This window comes from Meriones unguiculatus, chromosome 4 (assembly GCF_030254825.1).
Source record: "Meriones unguiculatus strain TT.TT164.6M chromosome 4, Bangor_MerUng_6.1, whole genome shotgun sequence".
NCBI classification, from domain to species: Eukaryota; Metazoa; Chordata; class Mammalia; order Rodentia; family Muridae; genus Meriones; species Meriones unguiculatus.
The window spans coordinates 86,144,041-86,157,714 of record NC_083352.1 but is presented as its reverse complement, the minus strand read 5'-3'; the positions used below and the strand labels follow the sequence as shown (position 1 = coordinate 86,157,714).

The following is a 13,674-nucleotide window of genomic DNA, read 5'->3' as shown; positions in this document are numbered from 1 at the left end:
GAATGAACGAAGGGGAATTCCTGTTTCGGTTAGTGAGAAGTCCAAAGTAAGTGATTCCCCGAGTGACACTGCCACAAACAGACTTGCATGGTGGCAAGAGGCTTTGCGTGGTCGCCTCATGGCTGGTGGGTGGGAGGAAGTGACACAGAATTGACACAGAGGGAGACTGTCTTGGTGTATAGGTGGAGGTGATGCAAGCATGCGGCCGCCTGCCTAGGACCCCCTCCGCCCCCTGTGGGCCTCATCTGCTTCCTAATCAGATGGCAGCGGGGCTGTCAGGATCGCTTAGCCAGTGTGTCTCTCTTCCTTAAGCATCTCCTAGGTGCCCAATTTAGGATAAATATAAATGGAAATTAGGAGGAGGTCCTGAGAACATCCTACTGTTTAGCAGCTGACGGTGTCTATAGGAGGTCAAAATTACTGTCATGGAGAGAGCCATAGAATCATTTAATGAGGCTTTTTCTACATCTGCTACCCCATGGAAATCTTCCACATGGGCCTAATAGTTCCCTTGCTTTTGTCATCCCGTCTTGATTTCCTCCTGGCTGAAGGCAGCTGTGTACATTAAGTGTGAGTCCTGTAATTTGAGTTTTTACTAGGAGCGGGGCCACTGCTGGTGTGTTAGCTGGTGTGTTATTTACTCATCGCTGTGGCAAAATAAATGACAGGAGCAACGTACAGCAGTAAAGGTTTATTTTGGCTCACAGTTTGAAGGGGGCACAGTCCATCAAGAAGGGGAAGGTGTGGTAGCAGGAGCTTTCGTCAGCTGGTTCCAGTGTGTCCATGGTCGACTCCCTCTCTTCTTTTAATTAATTATTAATTAACCGCGCATGGACGGGGTGATGCGTACATGCCACAGCCCACATGTGGGGGTCAGAGGACGACTTTCAGGAGTTGGTTCTCACTGTCTACTTTGTTTACTTTTTATTTTTGAGACAGGGTTTCTCTGTGTAGCCTTGGCTGTCCTGGACTCGCTTTGTAGAACTCACAGAGATCCACCTGCCTCTGCCTCCCTGAGTGCTGGGATTACAGGTGTGCACCACCGCGCCCAGCTGCCATCCACCTTGTTAAGTCAGGGTCTCTCTGGCTGTATTTTTTTTTGTCACTGGAGTGTGTATTCCAGGCCAGGTGAGTGTTAGGATTATAGATATATGCCACCACATCTGGCTTTTTATCTTTCTATCTCTAAAAAAAAATGATTTATTTATTCTTATTTTATGTGCATTGGCATTCTACCTGCATGTATGTCTGAGGGCATCAGATTCCCTGGCACAGGAGTTACAGAAGTGAGGCGCCATATAGGTGCTGGGAACTGAACCCAGGTCCTCTGGAAGAGCGGTCAGTGTTCACAACCACTTAACCATTTCTGCAGACCCCCTTTTAGAGTGTGGGTTCTAGAGCTCAATCTTAGGTTTTCAGCGTTGTGAGGCTAGTACCTTTACCTGTGGAGAAATCTTACCGGCTTCCTTTTTCATTCAGTCCAGGACTCCAGTGAATGCAAAGGCGCCACCCACATTCAGTGTGGCTCTTCCCGTCTTGGGTAAGCCTCTGTGGAAATAGCCCCACTGCACACCTGGAAGTGTGTCTTCTAGGTAGTTCCAAATCCTGTCAGCTTGACAATGAAAGGGCCAGCCACCACAAGGGTTAATCTCAGGCTGTGGTAAAACCCCCCAGGAGTGGGTAGACTCTCTTAAAGATGACTCCTCACTTATACTCTGTAGGCATCCCACCTCAACTTACCCACAAACCTGACACTTCCATCTCTCCTGCTCACAGGTGTGTTCCTTCAGCTACTTCAATGCTTTTGTTTTTGCCTGGGTTCTGTGGGGATGTCAGGGACCGTGTGCGATCAGTCTGCCACTTAAAATTGCATTCCATACCTTTGTGTGTGTGTGTGTGTGTAAGTGTCAATATTTCTCTGACATTGGATAAGCAGCACATGTTTGTTCTGGAGAACTTGAAATTTATCTACACGGAAGAATATAGAAGGAAGTTGAGAGGCACCTTGGGGCGCATATGCGGAGCCTCACCCCTGCTAACCAGAGTCTTTGTGGGCGTTGGGATGGTAAAGTTGGGTGAATAACTCTGTTGTCAGGTTAGGTGATGCCAAAGGCAGCCAGGTGAGCTAACTATACTTTGCAGTGGTAGCCAGAACAAAGTGCCACAGAGCAGGCAACTCTGACAACAGTTTTGTTTTCTCATGGCCTGGACCAGAAGCCTCACATCACAGTGTCAGCAGGTCTGGCTTCTTCTGAGGCACCCATCTCTGGCTTACTGACAGCAGCAGTCTCTCCAGGGTCCTCTGTCTGTGTTAGTATATACCCTGATTCCTTCTCTTCCTTTGCATAAGGACAGCAGTCATACTGAGTTAGGATTAATTCAGGTGACCTTGTTTAAACTGAATTGCCTCATCAAAGACACTTTCTCCAAATAACAGCTACATTGTGGGACCTTTGGGTTTGGGATTTGCAGTCTGTGGTTGTCTTAGTTACTTTTACAGTGACTGTGGCTGTAACCACTGAGGCGCCTTCATCCCCTCCTCTCTCCAAGCTCTCTACGAAACTTCCTCAGTGCCACCTGAACTTGCTCTTTTGAGTCTGAGCATCAGGGACACCACATCTTCCTGGTCTACCCTATGCTGTCTCTGCACCAGGGCTTAACTGATGGCTCACACGGAGGCCAGGACGAGCAGTTCTTTCTGCTGGCTCCCTGAAGCCTTTCCTTTCTCATTTCCTGTGCTGGGTCCCTGCCTCTTGCCTTCCATTGGTGACAAGCTCTTTAAGAAAATAGCAGATCAAACAGGGCCTCACGTCATATGCCACACAGGGGCTCAGGTCTGCTTGTGGACAGGAAAAAGAATGGCACTTCTCTATGACGTTTGGAATCAGAGGGAGGGGTGTTAGCCTTTCAGGCCAGGGACGAATTGCTTCTGAGGACAGTCTCAGGGCTTCATAAATGCTCCTAAACCAAGGCTGCATGCTTGCTTACTGTCTGCTGGAGGGGAGGTTGTGCTCTCAGCCGTGGATTTCTTTGTCTGTCCATAGAGGCTGTGAGACAAAAGTTACATCACATTTGGCTTGATTGTGGGACAGGAGTGAGGCCTCTTAGGGAGGCTCTGCCTCCAACAAAGAGAGGAGGCCCGGCCCTAAGTTCCCATGAATCATGTTTTGAGTGATGTAGCATAACCACCTGAAAGATAAAGGAATAAACCAATCCACAAAGACCCCCAGAGCACATGAAAGTGTGTGTTTATTCTGGTTTTATTTTCTGTATTTCTAAATAAATCAGAATTTACACTCTGCTCTGGACATTGCCTACGTTTTAGGAAAAGGCACGCCTGGAACCACAGGAGGGCTGAGTGTCCTCAGAGCCCCCCCAGAGGGGGCCATCCTCTCCTGTTCGCTGGGGTCCAGTAGTCAGTTTTTCCATCAGAAAATTCACCTGGAATTTTATTTCCTGGGTTTGGAGAGGCAGAAAAGGAAAAGCAAAAGGAAAAAAAATTCACATACTCAAACAAATTCCAATTTAAATTTCATCTGGTGAAGTAATCCAGACTTGGAAAGAAAAACGCACAGGTTTTCACTCGTGCAGGGAGCCTAGATAACAGACATACCTACATACCACAAACACATATGTACATACTTAGGCATGCACATGCATAACTACATACAGGTGCACATAAACACACCCATGTATGTACACATGCCACACACATTCATGCACATACAACATACACATACAACGTGTAATGAGTTCCAGGACAGTCAAAACTACACAGAGAAACCCTGTCTTGAAAAAAAAAAAAAGAATAGAGGTTTAGTTGTACGTGCGTATTCCTTCCCATGATGCATCTGGTTTTAGCCTTATGAGTTCCTAGTTGTACACAGGTGTAAGGTGGTAACTCGGGAAGTCTCCCTGCACACCCCCCTTGAAGACACAATCTTGGCTTACTGTGTGTGTACTTCAAACCAGTTCAGGCCAGACTGGCCTTTCCATCCTCCATAACTTGGGAAGATATTTGACTAGGAACTGTCTAACTTTGGTCGTCGTTATGGGAGGAGAAACCTATTCCATTATTCAGAGAGGTGTGTAAGGGCAGCCTGGGTAGGTAGGGGTCTGAGGTTGCTGGGTGCACGTGTGGGAAGTGGGAACATTTCCCTTCTGGAGAGGCAACTCCAGCACTGTTGGATTTCTGGCCGGTGCTTCTCCTTTGCATTTCATACTGGGCTTTCCTGAAAGTTTCTTAAGATTCTTTGACTTTTTTTTATAGTGCATGGGGGGCGGGGGACTGCCCGGCGATGGTGCACCTTGCTAGGATGGTGGGTGGAGATGGCCGTATGTCCGTTTCCTCACTTTTCAGAACAGACTTTGACCCTGACTCCACTCTGCTTTCTTGCGCAGAGAGCACGGGTCGAGGCGTTGCCGACAGCCTGCAGAGGTTTTCTTCCCTGCCTGCCTATCTCCCAGCCAGCTTCCAGGTCTCTGACGCAGAAGAGGCGTTCTCCCTCAAAGAGGCCAACCAGGACCTCATGCGCAACGCCAGCCTGCAGGCCCGATCCGCCACCCTCTTCATCCACCGAGCCCGGAGCCCTCCTGCCATCAACGCCAGCTACGGCCCCTTCTCCGTGGAGAAGGCGGTGCCCTGGGACTTCCTGCTCTCGCCCACCCCTTTTGGAAATATGGAGAGGTTCCCTTTCAACTGGAGGCTCAAGTCCCACATCCTCGACAGCTCCATCTTCTCCAACAGACCCAAAGTGCAGACGCTGTTCTATGTCACCGGCATGGGCTGGGATGACAGTGACCCTGGGGACGATCTCCCCTGTGTCAAGATGTTCGCCTTCCCAGAGGCCAGGGAGGTGGCAGCCAGCTGCCGGCTGCGGGGGGCCCCCGGGCTGTGCGTGGCGGAGCTGGAGTTGCTGCCTGAGTGGTTCAGCTCGGGTCTGGACCTGGAGCCCGAGGAGGAGATCCCGGCCTTGCTGGGTGGCACGGCCATGGAGCTCTTCTTTGCCCTTTATCCAGCCAACGAGGCCGGTCAGTGCCCACTGGAAGAGGAGGGCAAATGGGAAAATAACATCCACTCAGAACAGGAGGAGCTTCAGCCCATGCTCCCCGCCCGGGAGAGGATCGGCAGCGTGGTGGTCTACCCGACCCAGGACGACCTGAGGTGGTCCCTGGTGAACCTGGATGACAATGTCGCCCTGTCGATCCCCCTGAACCTCATCCGAGAAGGAGACACCGCCACCTTTTTGGTTTCTCTGACCGGTGGTTCTGTGGCAGACCAGTTCACTCTTCGGTAAGTGGTTTTTTTTTGGCCTCAGCTGGGAGGAGAATTGGCTCTTGGTGAACCCTGAGCTGAATGGGGTGGGTCACCTGATCGCTGTTGAGGGCTAAGGTGGCCAGGCTGGGTTTTATCCAGTAATTACCAACAGCCAAGAGCTGACCTCTATTCTCATGGGAGTCGGCTGGGGCAGTTAAAGAGGGAGGGAGGAGAGAGTGAAAGAGTGACAGCGTGCTGTGGGTTGGCAGCGTGGATGTGACAGCAGCTTTGTCTGCTGTCCGGCTGTGACTGAATTAGTTAGAGGTCTGTCCTGCCTGGAGCCTGGGAGACAGCCTTGTCTTTGCAGAGGACTCTATTTCAAAGAAATAGCTCTTGGGTCCTTGAGAACAACACTTGTGGGCTGTAAGAGATGCGTGTTTATGGTTCAGTGAATGCTCTGGAAAACGGAGTCGGGACCACGCAACAGATATGGGCTGGCAGTGTCAGACCGTCCCAGACATACTCTCAGGCACCTGAGGCCCTCCTGGGGGGCCGGTGCTCTGTTGCTGTGGGTCGTTCTGTCATTTCTCAGTGCAAGGACGGCGGGTTGCCCAGCAGTGAGAGCTCTGCAAGCCCTGAGCCCAGTACAGTGAGACCTTCACCCAAGCGAGGTGACGGCTGGGGGAGGTGGGGACATTCTGGAACGCGCTCAGAGGCAACTCGGTTCTTTGTGCCATGTTTTGTTTCTCTGAGGACACTCTCAGCTTTGTTGTTGAAGCCTGCAAACATCCAGGATGAGGGGGTGGAGTGCAATAAAGCATATTTACAAAAGCAGGCATTTTTCCGACCTCTCCACTGAATGATCACATTGAAGCCAGAGTAGGGAAAGTCTTTCTCTCTCTGTGTGTGTGCATGCACCACAGGCCAACAAGGTCTCATGTAGAGCCCTGAAGGGTGAGCAGAATTTGAGGGTGGGTAAGGGAGGTGAGTCCAAATGGAAGAAAGACCTTAAGCAAGAGACCAGGATCACACGGGTATAATAAAGGCAAGACTCTGAGGCTGGGGAGATGACCCCTTATCAAAGCATTTCTGTTCCCATCTTTCCTAGTGCTTTGTTTTGTTTTAAACCAACCTCTATAAACCCTTGTACTAGCTGGTTTTGTATGTCAGCTTGACACAAGCTAGCATCATCAGAGAGGAAGGAGCCTCAGTTGAGAAAATGCCTCTGTGAGATCCAGCTGTAAGGCATTTTCTTCATTAGTGATCAATGGAGCAGGGCCAGCTCATTGGGAGTGGGGCCATCCCTGACTTGGTGTCCTGAGTTCTGTAAGAGAGCAGGCTGGGCAAACCATGAGGAGCAAGCCAGTAAGCAGTCCCCTCCATGGCCTCTGCATCAGCTCCTGCCTCCAGGTTCCTGCCCTGTTTGAGTTCCTGTCCTGACTTCCTTTGGTGATGATCAGTGATGTGGAAGTATAAGCCGAATAAACCCTTTTTTCCCCATTTTCTTTTTGGTGATGGTGATTTTGTCGCAGGAATAGAAACATAAACTAAGACAAGTTGGTACCAGAGTGAGGTATTGCTGTGACAGATCTGACCATGTTTTAGGGAGGATTGTGGGATGACTTTGGAACTTTGCTCTAGAAGAACTGTTGAGTGTTGACACCTCAGCAGAATGTTCTGTAGTATCTTGGAACGTGAGAATATTGAGAGCAGTGCAGAAGATGGAGGCCTGACTTGGGACATTTCAGAGGCAAGATTAAAGACTCTTTTCAGGGCTGTTTTCTATTTTGATTTAAGATTCTGTGGTTCTGGTTATCTGGGGCGGAAGAATCAGCTGTGATTAACAAGATACCAGAACTACAAAAGCAAAACTTATTTTGTTACTGGGATAATTGATGCTGGTTAGCTGGAGCTGGGAAATTAGCAGTGATGAAGAAGCGACCAGCATCACTGAGGTGAAATCTTCGGGGAAGTGTTTCCTGAGAGCACAGAGAAGCCGTGTTCCAGAGGCAGCCACAGTTGTGCTGGCAGCTGGAGTTGGTGATGTGTAAGAGTCACCCAGGTGCTTCTGGGTTTGAAAGCACGAAGGAGTCATGGAAAGGAGCTGAGACTTGGCACTGTGAGAGGACAGAAGAAGCCGTTGGTGAAGGTGCAGGACTGAAGAGGTCATACAGAGACGTTGAGGCTTGGCACCATGAAGAGATCCTATGCCAGGCGAGAGTGCAGCCCAGTTCCAGCAAGGGACCCCAGCAGTTTTGGAAATGCCAGTATGATGGACAACCACCAAGAACAGCAGCAGCAGCAGAGTAGAGCCAGCCAGAGAATGGAAGACAAGCTCTGTGTGCTCCAGAGGGCAGAGCTGGAGAAGCAACCCCAGCCCTTTGGAGAAGCCCAGAATATCCTATGTGGATCCCAGACACTGGACGTTGAATTATTTATGCCATTGGAGTTTAGTATTGCCTGGTTCATATTGTGACTGAACCCTTGTTCTTCCCTCTTGAAGAAGGTATTTAATTTAATTTTGATTTTTACAGGTCTTCAAAAAGACCTTGAACTTTTAAAAGAGATTGCAGACTTTTAAAGAGAAAGAGACTGAAATTTTAATGTGTTTTAATTTGTAAAGACTGTGGGACTTTAAAAGTTATTTATGTTTTTAATATGAGATATTGGGGATGAATAAGAAGGGAAGGGTTATGGCTTAATCGTGTTTGTGTGCCAAGTTGATAAGGGATCAGTTGTACTGGCTGGTTAGTTTTGTTTGCCAACTTGACATGAGTTAGAGTCATCAGAGAGGAGGGAGGCGCAGTTGAGAAAATGCCTCCATAAGATCCAGATGTAAGGCATTTTCTCAATTAGTGATCAATGGGAAGGGCCCAGCTCATGGTGGGTGGGTCCATTCCTGGGCTGGTGTCCTAAGTTCTATAAGAAAGCAGGCTGAGAAAGCCGTGGAAAGCAGGCCAGTGAGCAGCATCTTTCCATGCGTCAGCTCCTGCCTCCAGGATCCCGCCCTGTTTGAGTTCCTGTCCTGACTCCTTTGCTGATGGATAGTGATGTGGAAGTGTACGTCGAATAAACCCTTTTCTCCCCGACTTGCTTTTTGGTCAGGGTGTTTTCAACAAAGGAATAGAAACCCTAAGACACCCTTATTTTCTCCTTCATTACACCGAGCTTTCAGGAGCAGTGCTTGCCAGGTGGTGGTAGCACACACCTTTAATCCCAGCACTCGGGAGGCAGAGGCAGGCCAGTCTCTGAGTTTGAGGCCAGCTTGGTCTACATAGTTTTAGGATAGCTAGGACTACACAGAGAAATTTTGTCCCCCAACCCCTCAAAGAACCAAAACAACAATGGCAGCAGCAACAAGAGCGGTTGTCTGCAACTCTGTGGCCTGATGTGTTGCGGCCATGCTCGGCAGATGAACAGCCTGTGGGTGTCGTGCTCTGGGCTGTGTTTAGGGAGTGCCTTTGGACACTGAGATTAAAGAAAGGCGAGCCCAGACCTCCCCCAGCTCCTAGCACTCTCTCACCGGAGGCTCATTCCTCTTGGACCTGATACTTTCCATTAAAATTCTGCTGGGTGGAGGCAGTCCTGTGGCTAGATTCTCATGAGCATTGCTGGACTGGCCTGAATCCGGCTCATTCACAAACACTGCCTCCCTGTGTAACACAGGGGTCATCTGGTTCAGACTGTGACAATGTGGTTTGGGTCCTCAGGGCTTGTCAATGGGTAGTATGAGGGTGCTATGGGGTGCATTTGGCTTTCCCAGTTCATCTTGCATCGTAGAAACTGCCCTCGCTCTTTCTTTCTTGCCTAGACTAACTTCCAAGTGGCAATCTCTGTGCTGATTAGTCTGTGCCCCACAGGCTAATTGCAATTTCATGGTATTAAGGAAAAATGGATGGGGGGAGGGGAGAGAGAGAGAGAGAGAGAGAGAGAGAGGAGACCCATTTGTGGTTTGAATGAGAAATGAGAAATATTTCTAGCATTGCCTACAGAAGAAACTCAATTTTGGTGCCTTCACACTGCAGAAGAACTGCTGAGAATTAATTTCATTTTTTGGAGCAGGGCTGGATTGCACGGCAGCAATCTGTAAGATCAGATAGAACATTCTATCATCCAGTGAGTTCATAAAGCTCTAATAGGACCCTCTGACCATAAGAACCGCAGACCAAGCCACAGGCAAGCTTTATTTATTTGCCATCTGTATGTAAATTCTGCTGTTATGGAAATTTTGTGGCATCTAGATAAGACACAATGTGCTGGAATATAGTTGGGCTGAGATAAAAAAAAAAGCTGTGTCTTTGTATAAATATGGGCAAGAAATTAGTGTGAGAATCAGCCTCACCCCCAGGGCCAACCTGTGGTCGAGAGGATTTTGAATGTACTGTCCTGGATGGCTCCTCTGAATATGCAGGCCCGGGTGGCTCAGTTGAATATCCAGTCCTTGGATGACTCATTTGAACACACAGGGCTCATTTAGATGCTCGCTGGGCTTAGAAGAAGGTTTAGTAAGTAAATTTCTTGCTTTGCAAGCAGGGGGACCTTAGTTCCATCTCCAAAACCCATGCAAAAAGCAAGGCCTGTAATTCCAGCACTGGGGAGGTGGAGCTGGGTGGCTCTGTGGGACGCACCGGTCAATCAGAGGGGACTCTGGATTAGCCGGGGTTCTCTGAAGGGACAGACAGATAGGCTGAACATGTGCATTAGAAGGAGATTCATTAGAGTGACTCACAGGATGCAGTCTGGGTAGTTCAGCAATGGCTGTCTCCTGACTGAAGGGGGATAATCTCGTAGTCTTTCAGGACTGGATGTCTCTGCAGTCCTAATCTGGTGCCGGAGTCCTGGAGGACTCCTGGAGAGCGGCTGCTCTTCAGTCCATGTTGGAATCCAGAAGTTGGGTTTAATACCAGCTGCAGCAACAGGACAGATGAACCTGCCAGCGAGAGTGGGGGTGAGCAGGAAAGCAAGGTTCCTTCCTCCATGTCCTTTCATCTCAGCGGCCACCAGAAGGTGTGGCCCAGGGTTAGAGTGGCTCTTCCTACTTCAGGAAATCCAATCTAGAATATCCCTCCCAGGGATGTGCAGCAGTTTGGGTTTGAGTTGATTCCAGATGCAGTTAAATTAACAACCAGGATTAGCCATCATTGCTTATTCTTCAAGTTCTAGGCCAGTGAGAGAGGGAGAGAGACAGAGACAGACAGAGACTGACAGAGAGACAGAGAGAGACAGAAACAGACACAGAGACGGATACACACAAAGAGACGGAAACACACACAGACCCTGCCTCACAAAATAAGGTGGTTGGCACTTGAGTGACATTCAAGAGTCTGGCTTCCACATGCATGTGTGTATGTACGCACACACACGCAGGGGCTGAACTTTCCAAGGGTCAGAAGTGCCTGTAGCCCACCTTATTATCAGTTCTCAGGCCCCGTGTCAAATCTCCTCAGAGCCTCCCCAGGTCTCTGCTCAGAGGTTCATTTCACTGTGAAAGGACACATATTTTTGGAGTTAATTACAGCCAGGAACAGAGCATGGCCCTCCTGGGCTTCTGAGCTGAAAAGAAGCTGCATTGACAGAGGAGAAAAGCGAGCGGGGACGCAGGTGCGTGTGGCACCCGCTAGGTTACGTAACTGTCAGCCCGTCAGCCGGGGCGACTTGTTCTGGAACTGGTGGCTGCTGTGGTCTTGAGGGAGCCCACAGCACTCTGGAACACTGGGTAGAAAGTTTGGCTGACTGTGCGCAAGTGGCTTCGTGTTACCATGGTGACGGGGCAGGCTTTCAGGGGAAGCCACAGCCTGGCTGGGTGAGACCCAGCACAAACACAGACTCACCTCCGCGGCCCAGCAAGGGCTATGTTTTGTTAGTTCGGCATCCTTCCAAAAGGTACTGTGATCTGCAGTCGGCTACACACCATCTGCGCACCAGTGTGTCCCCACACCCGGGGTAGCACCAGGCAGGAAGAAGCAGAATTACGATACCCAGGGAGCACATGGTGGGGGCGGGGGGAGAGTACTGAGGACAGGTGCTTGTCTCTGGTCACTGGTGCTTGTCTGCTTCCTGTCCCAGGTGCTTCTGGGAGATGGTCTGTGGCGCCCCCAGCCACCTGTGGGTCTCATCTGTTGCTTGATTGTGTTGGGAACAACAAGAACCCACGGCCCAGGCTGCAAGCCCTTGGCAGACTGCGGCATCTGGCTGGAATTCAGTAACATTGTTCTGTTTTCATTGTACTTATTTTGGGGTTTTCTTCTCCTTACGGAATGTGAGACTGCTTTGGTTTTCATGGCAAGAGCGGATGTGTCTCTCTCTTCCTAGAGAAGGTAATGTAAAGCCAGCCAGTTTTCAAGAAAAATAGAAAAAGTAGTCACGCAGATGGTATTTGGGACAAAGCAAGATGGTACAGCGTGGTCCAGGGATTCCAGGACCAGAAAGGCTGAGTGACTGTGTGCGGGCCTCTAACTCAGCGGTTCTCAACCTGTGGGTCACTGACCCATTTGGGGGTCATCGAATGACCCCTTAGCAGGGGCCCCCCAAGCCCATTGGAAAACACAGATGTTTATGCTACAATTCATAACAGTAGCAAAGCTACAGTTACAAAGTAGCAATGAAATAATGTTATGGCTGGGGGGGTCACTACACCATGAGGAATTGTATTAAGGGGTCACAGCATTAGGGAGGTTGACAAGCGCTGCTCTAAGCTGATGAACGGGATCAGCCTTAGGCGAAGCTGCCTTTGGGTTTGTTTCTTCAGAGGTCGCTGGCTGGTTGTGTCTGCGATGGCTGTCTGTGCCCCCTCGCCCAGCCACCTTCACCGGCAGCCAGCTGTCTGGAACAGGGGCTCTTTCACCTCCCCTCGTCGCAGTTCTCTCCCCTTTAATGTAGGGGTTACTCTCGCCTCCCGAGGATATGAGTCCGGAGGGAATGGCCGGAGGGGGTGAATGAAGTTTGCGGTTGAGGGAGGACTCACAGGACAAACGGTGCTCACTGCCCTCTCCTCTTTGGAGCGTTGAAGGAAGTCTGCCGTCCAGTGGGCGTGCTGTGAACGGCCTCTGAGGAGTTCATGGGGTCCTCATGGCACGATCTGCAGCGAAGCCACCACAGCTTCACAGATGTACCCAGGCACAGTTTCCAGCGAGTGAGCATACCGGCAGGCACTCCCACACACGGGCACCTAGGGAAACTGAAGTAGGTGCGTTTATGGCACATTCTTATGACCCAGCATTTGGGAGGTTGGGGCAGGAGGATCACCATGGGTTCGAGGTAGGCCTGGGCTGCATAAGGGAATCCTTGTCTCTCACACAGAGGATGATCTGAAACAAAATCCATGGAAATGGTTGGCAGTGGGAAAGTAACCTGAGTTACCCAGCATCTTAGCTTTGTTTTCTGTTGCTGTGACTGAATATCCCTGATTCACAGTTCGAGGTTACAGTTCCTCATTGAGGGGAAGTCAAGACAGCGTGAACTTGAAGCAGCTGTTCATATCACATCCCCAGTCAAGAGCAGAAGGCCTTGGGTTAGCACATGCATGGTAGCATTCAACTTGATTTTTCTACTCGTAGACCGTTCAGAAGCCTCCCGACTAGGGAATGGTGTCACCCACCATGGCATGGGTCTTCTCACTAACCGAGACAATGCCCACAGGCCAGTCTAATCTAGGCACCCTCTCACTGAGACTCCCTTTCCAGGTGGTTTGACAAAACCAGCCATCACACCCAGATTTTCCAGTCCCCCCTCCCCCCCGTTTCTCTGGAGATGATGGCGGCAGAACCCACTCGTGGATGAGTAGGCTAGTGAAACGTGTAATCCCCTAGCCGTGTCCATGCCCATGGTGTAAGACTCCCCCAGAGACGAGCAGGTAGCCCGAGTTTGCTAAATGTTATGGTGCACAGCTACTCTGTGTGCCTCTGGGGCTCCAAGCATCGGCTCGTGGGTGAGCGAGGGCATTCTGTGAGCCCCTGTCCTAAAGGGTGGATCTGTCTCACACTGATCAGGACACCTGCCCTCGGAGTGTATGCGTTCTCAGGGCAGGGACGAGGCAGGAGGATAGTCACGTTTGAAGACTGACAAGGAGCAACTGAGGCAGAGGGAACTCCAGGGAGGCTGGAGACTGGAGGAGGGAGGCAGAAATATCGTGGAGGCGGAGTGAGTCAGCCTCAGGAACCAAGATCGAGGTCAGGTGGCTCAGTTCAGTGTCCCCACATTGGGCTCTGTGCCTCAGTTTCCCCATACTTAAGACAGAAGGACGAAGGATCTACTCTGAAGGAGCTTGAGAGCAGCAAACAGGTTAGCGTGACATTGGCGATCCAACTAGACTGTCTGTGTGGGTCCAGCATGACCACGGGAGGGCCTTGCAGGGGAGAGGACGCATTCAAGGCTGGAGTCATCATAGTGGGGAGGCATGGTGGAAGGACTCGCTTAAC

At 50.3% G+C, this 13,674-nt stretch overlaps 1 protein-coding gene across 1 annotated transcript in view; it reads left to right on the top strand.

Annotated features, from left to right (window-relative positions):
- Positions 1–13,674, top strand: part of Tmem132b (transmembrane protein 132B) — a 238,253-nt gene that overhangs the window by 76,896 nt on the left and 147,683 nt on the right. Inside the window, exon 2 of the mRNA XM_060382307.1 lies at positions 4,402–5,293. Coding sequence (XP_060238290.1) covers positions 4,402–5,293 — 892 coding nt within the window. The remainder of the gene's footprint in view (positions 1–4,401; positions 5,294–13,674) is intronic.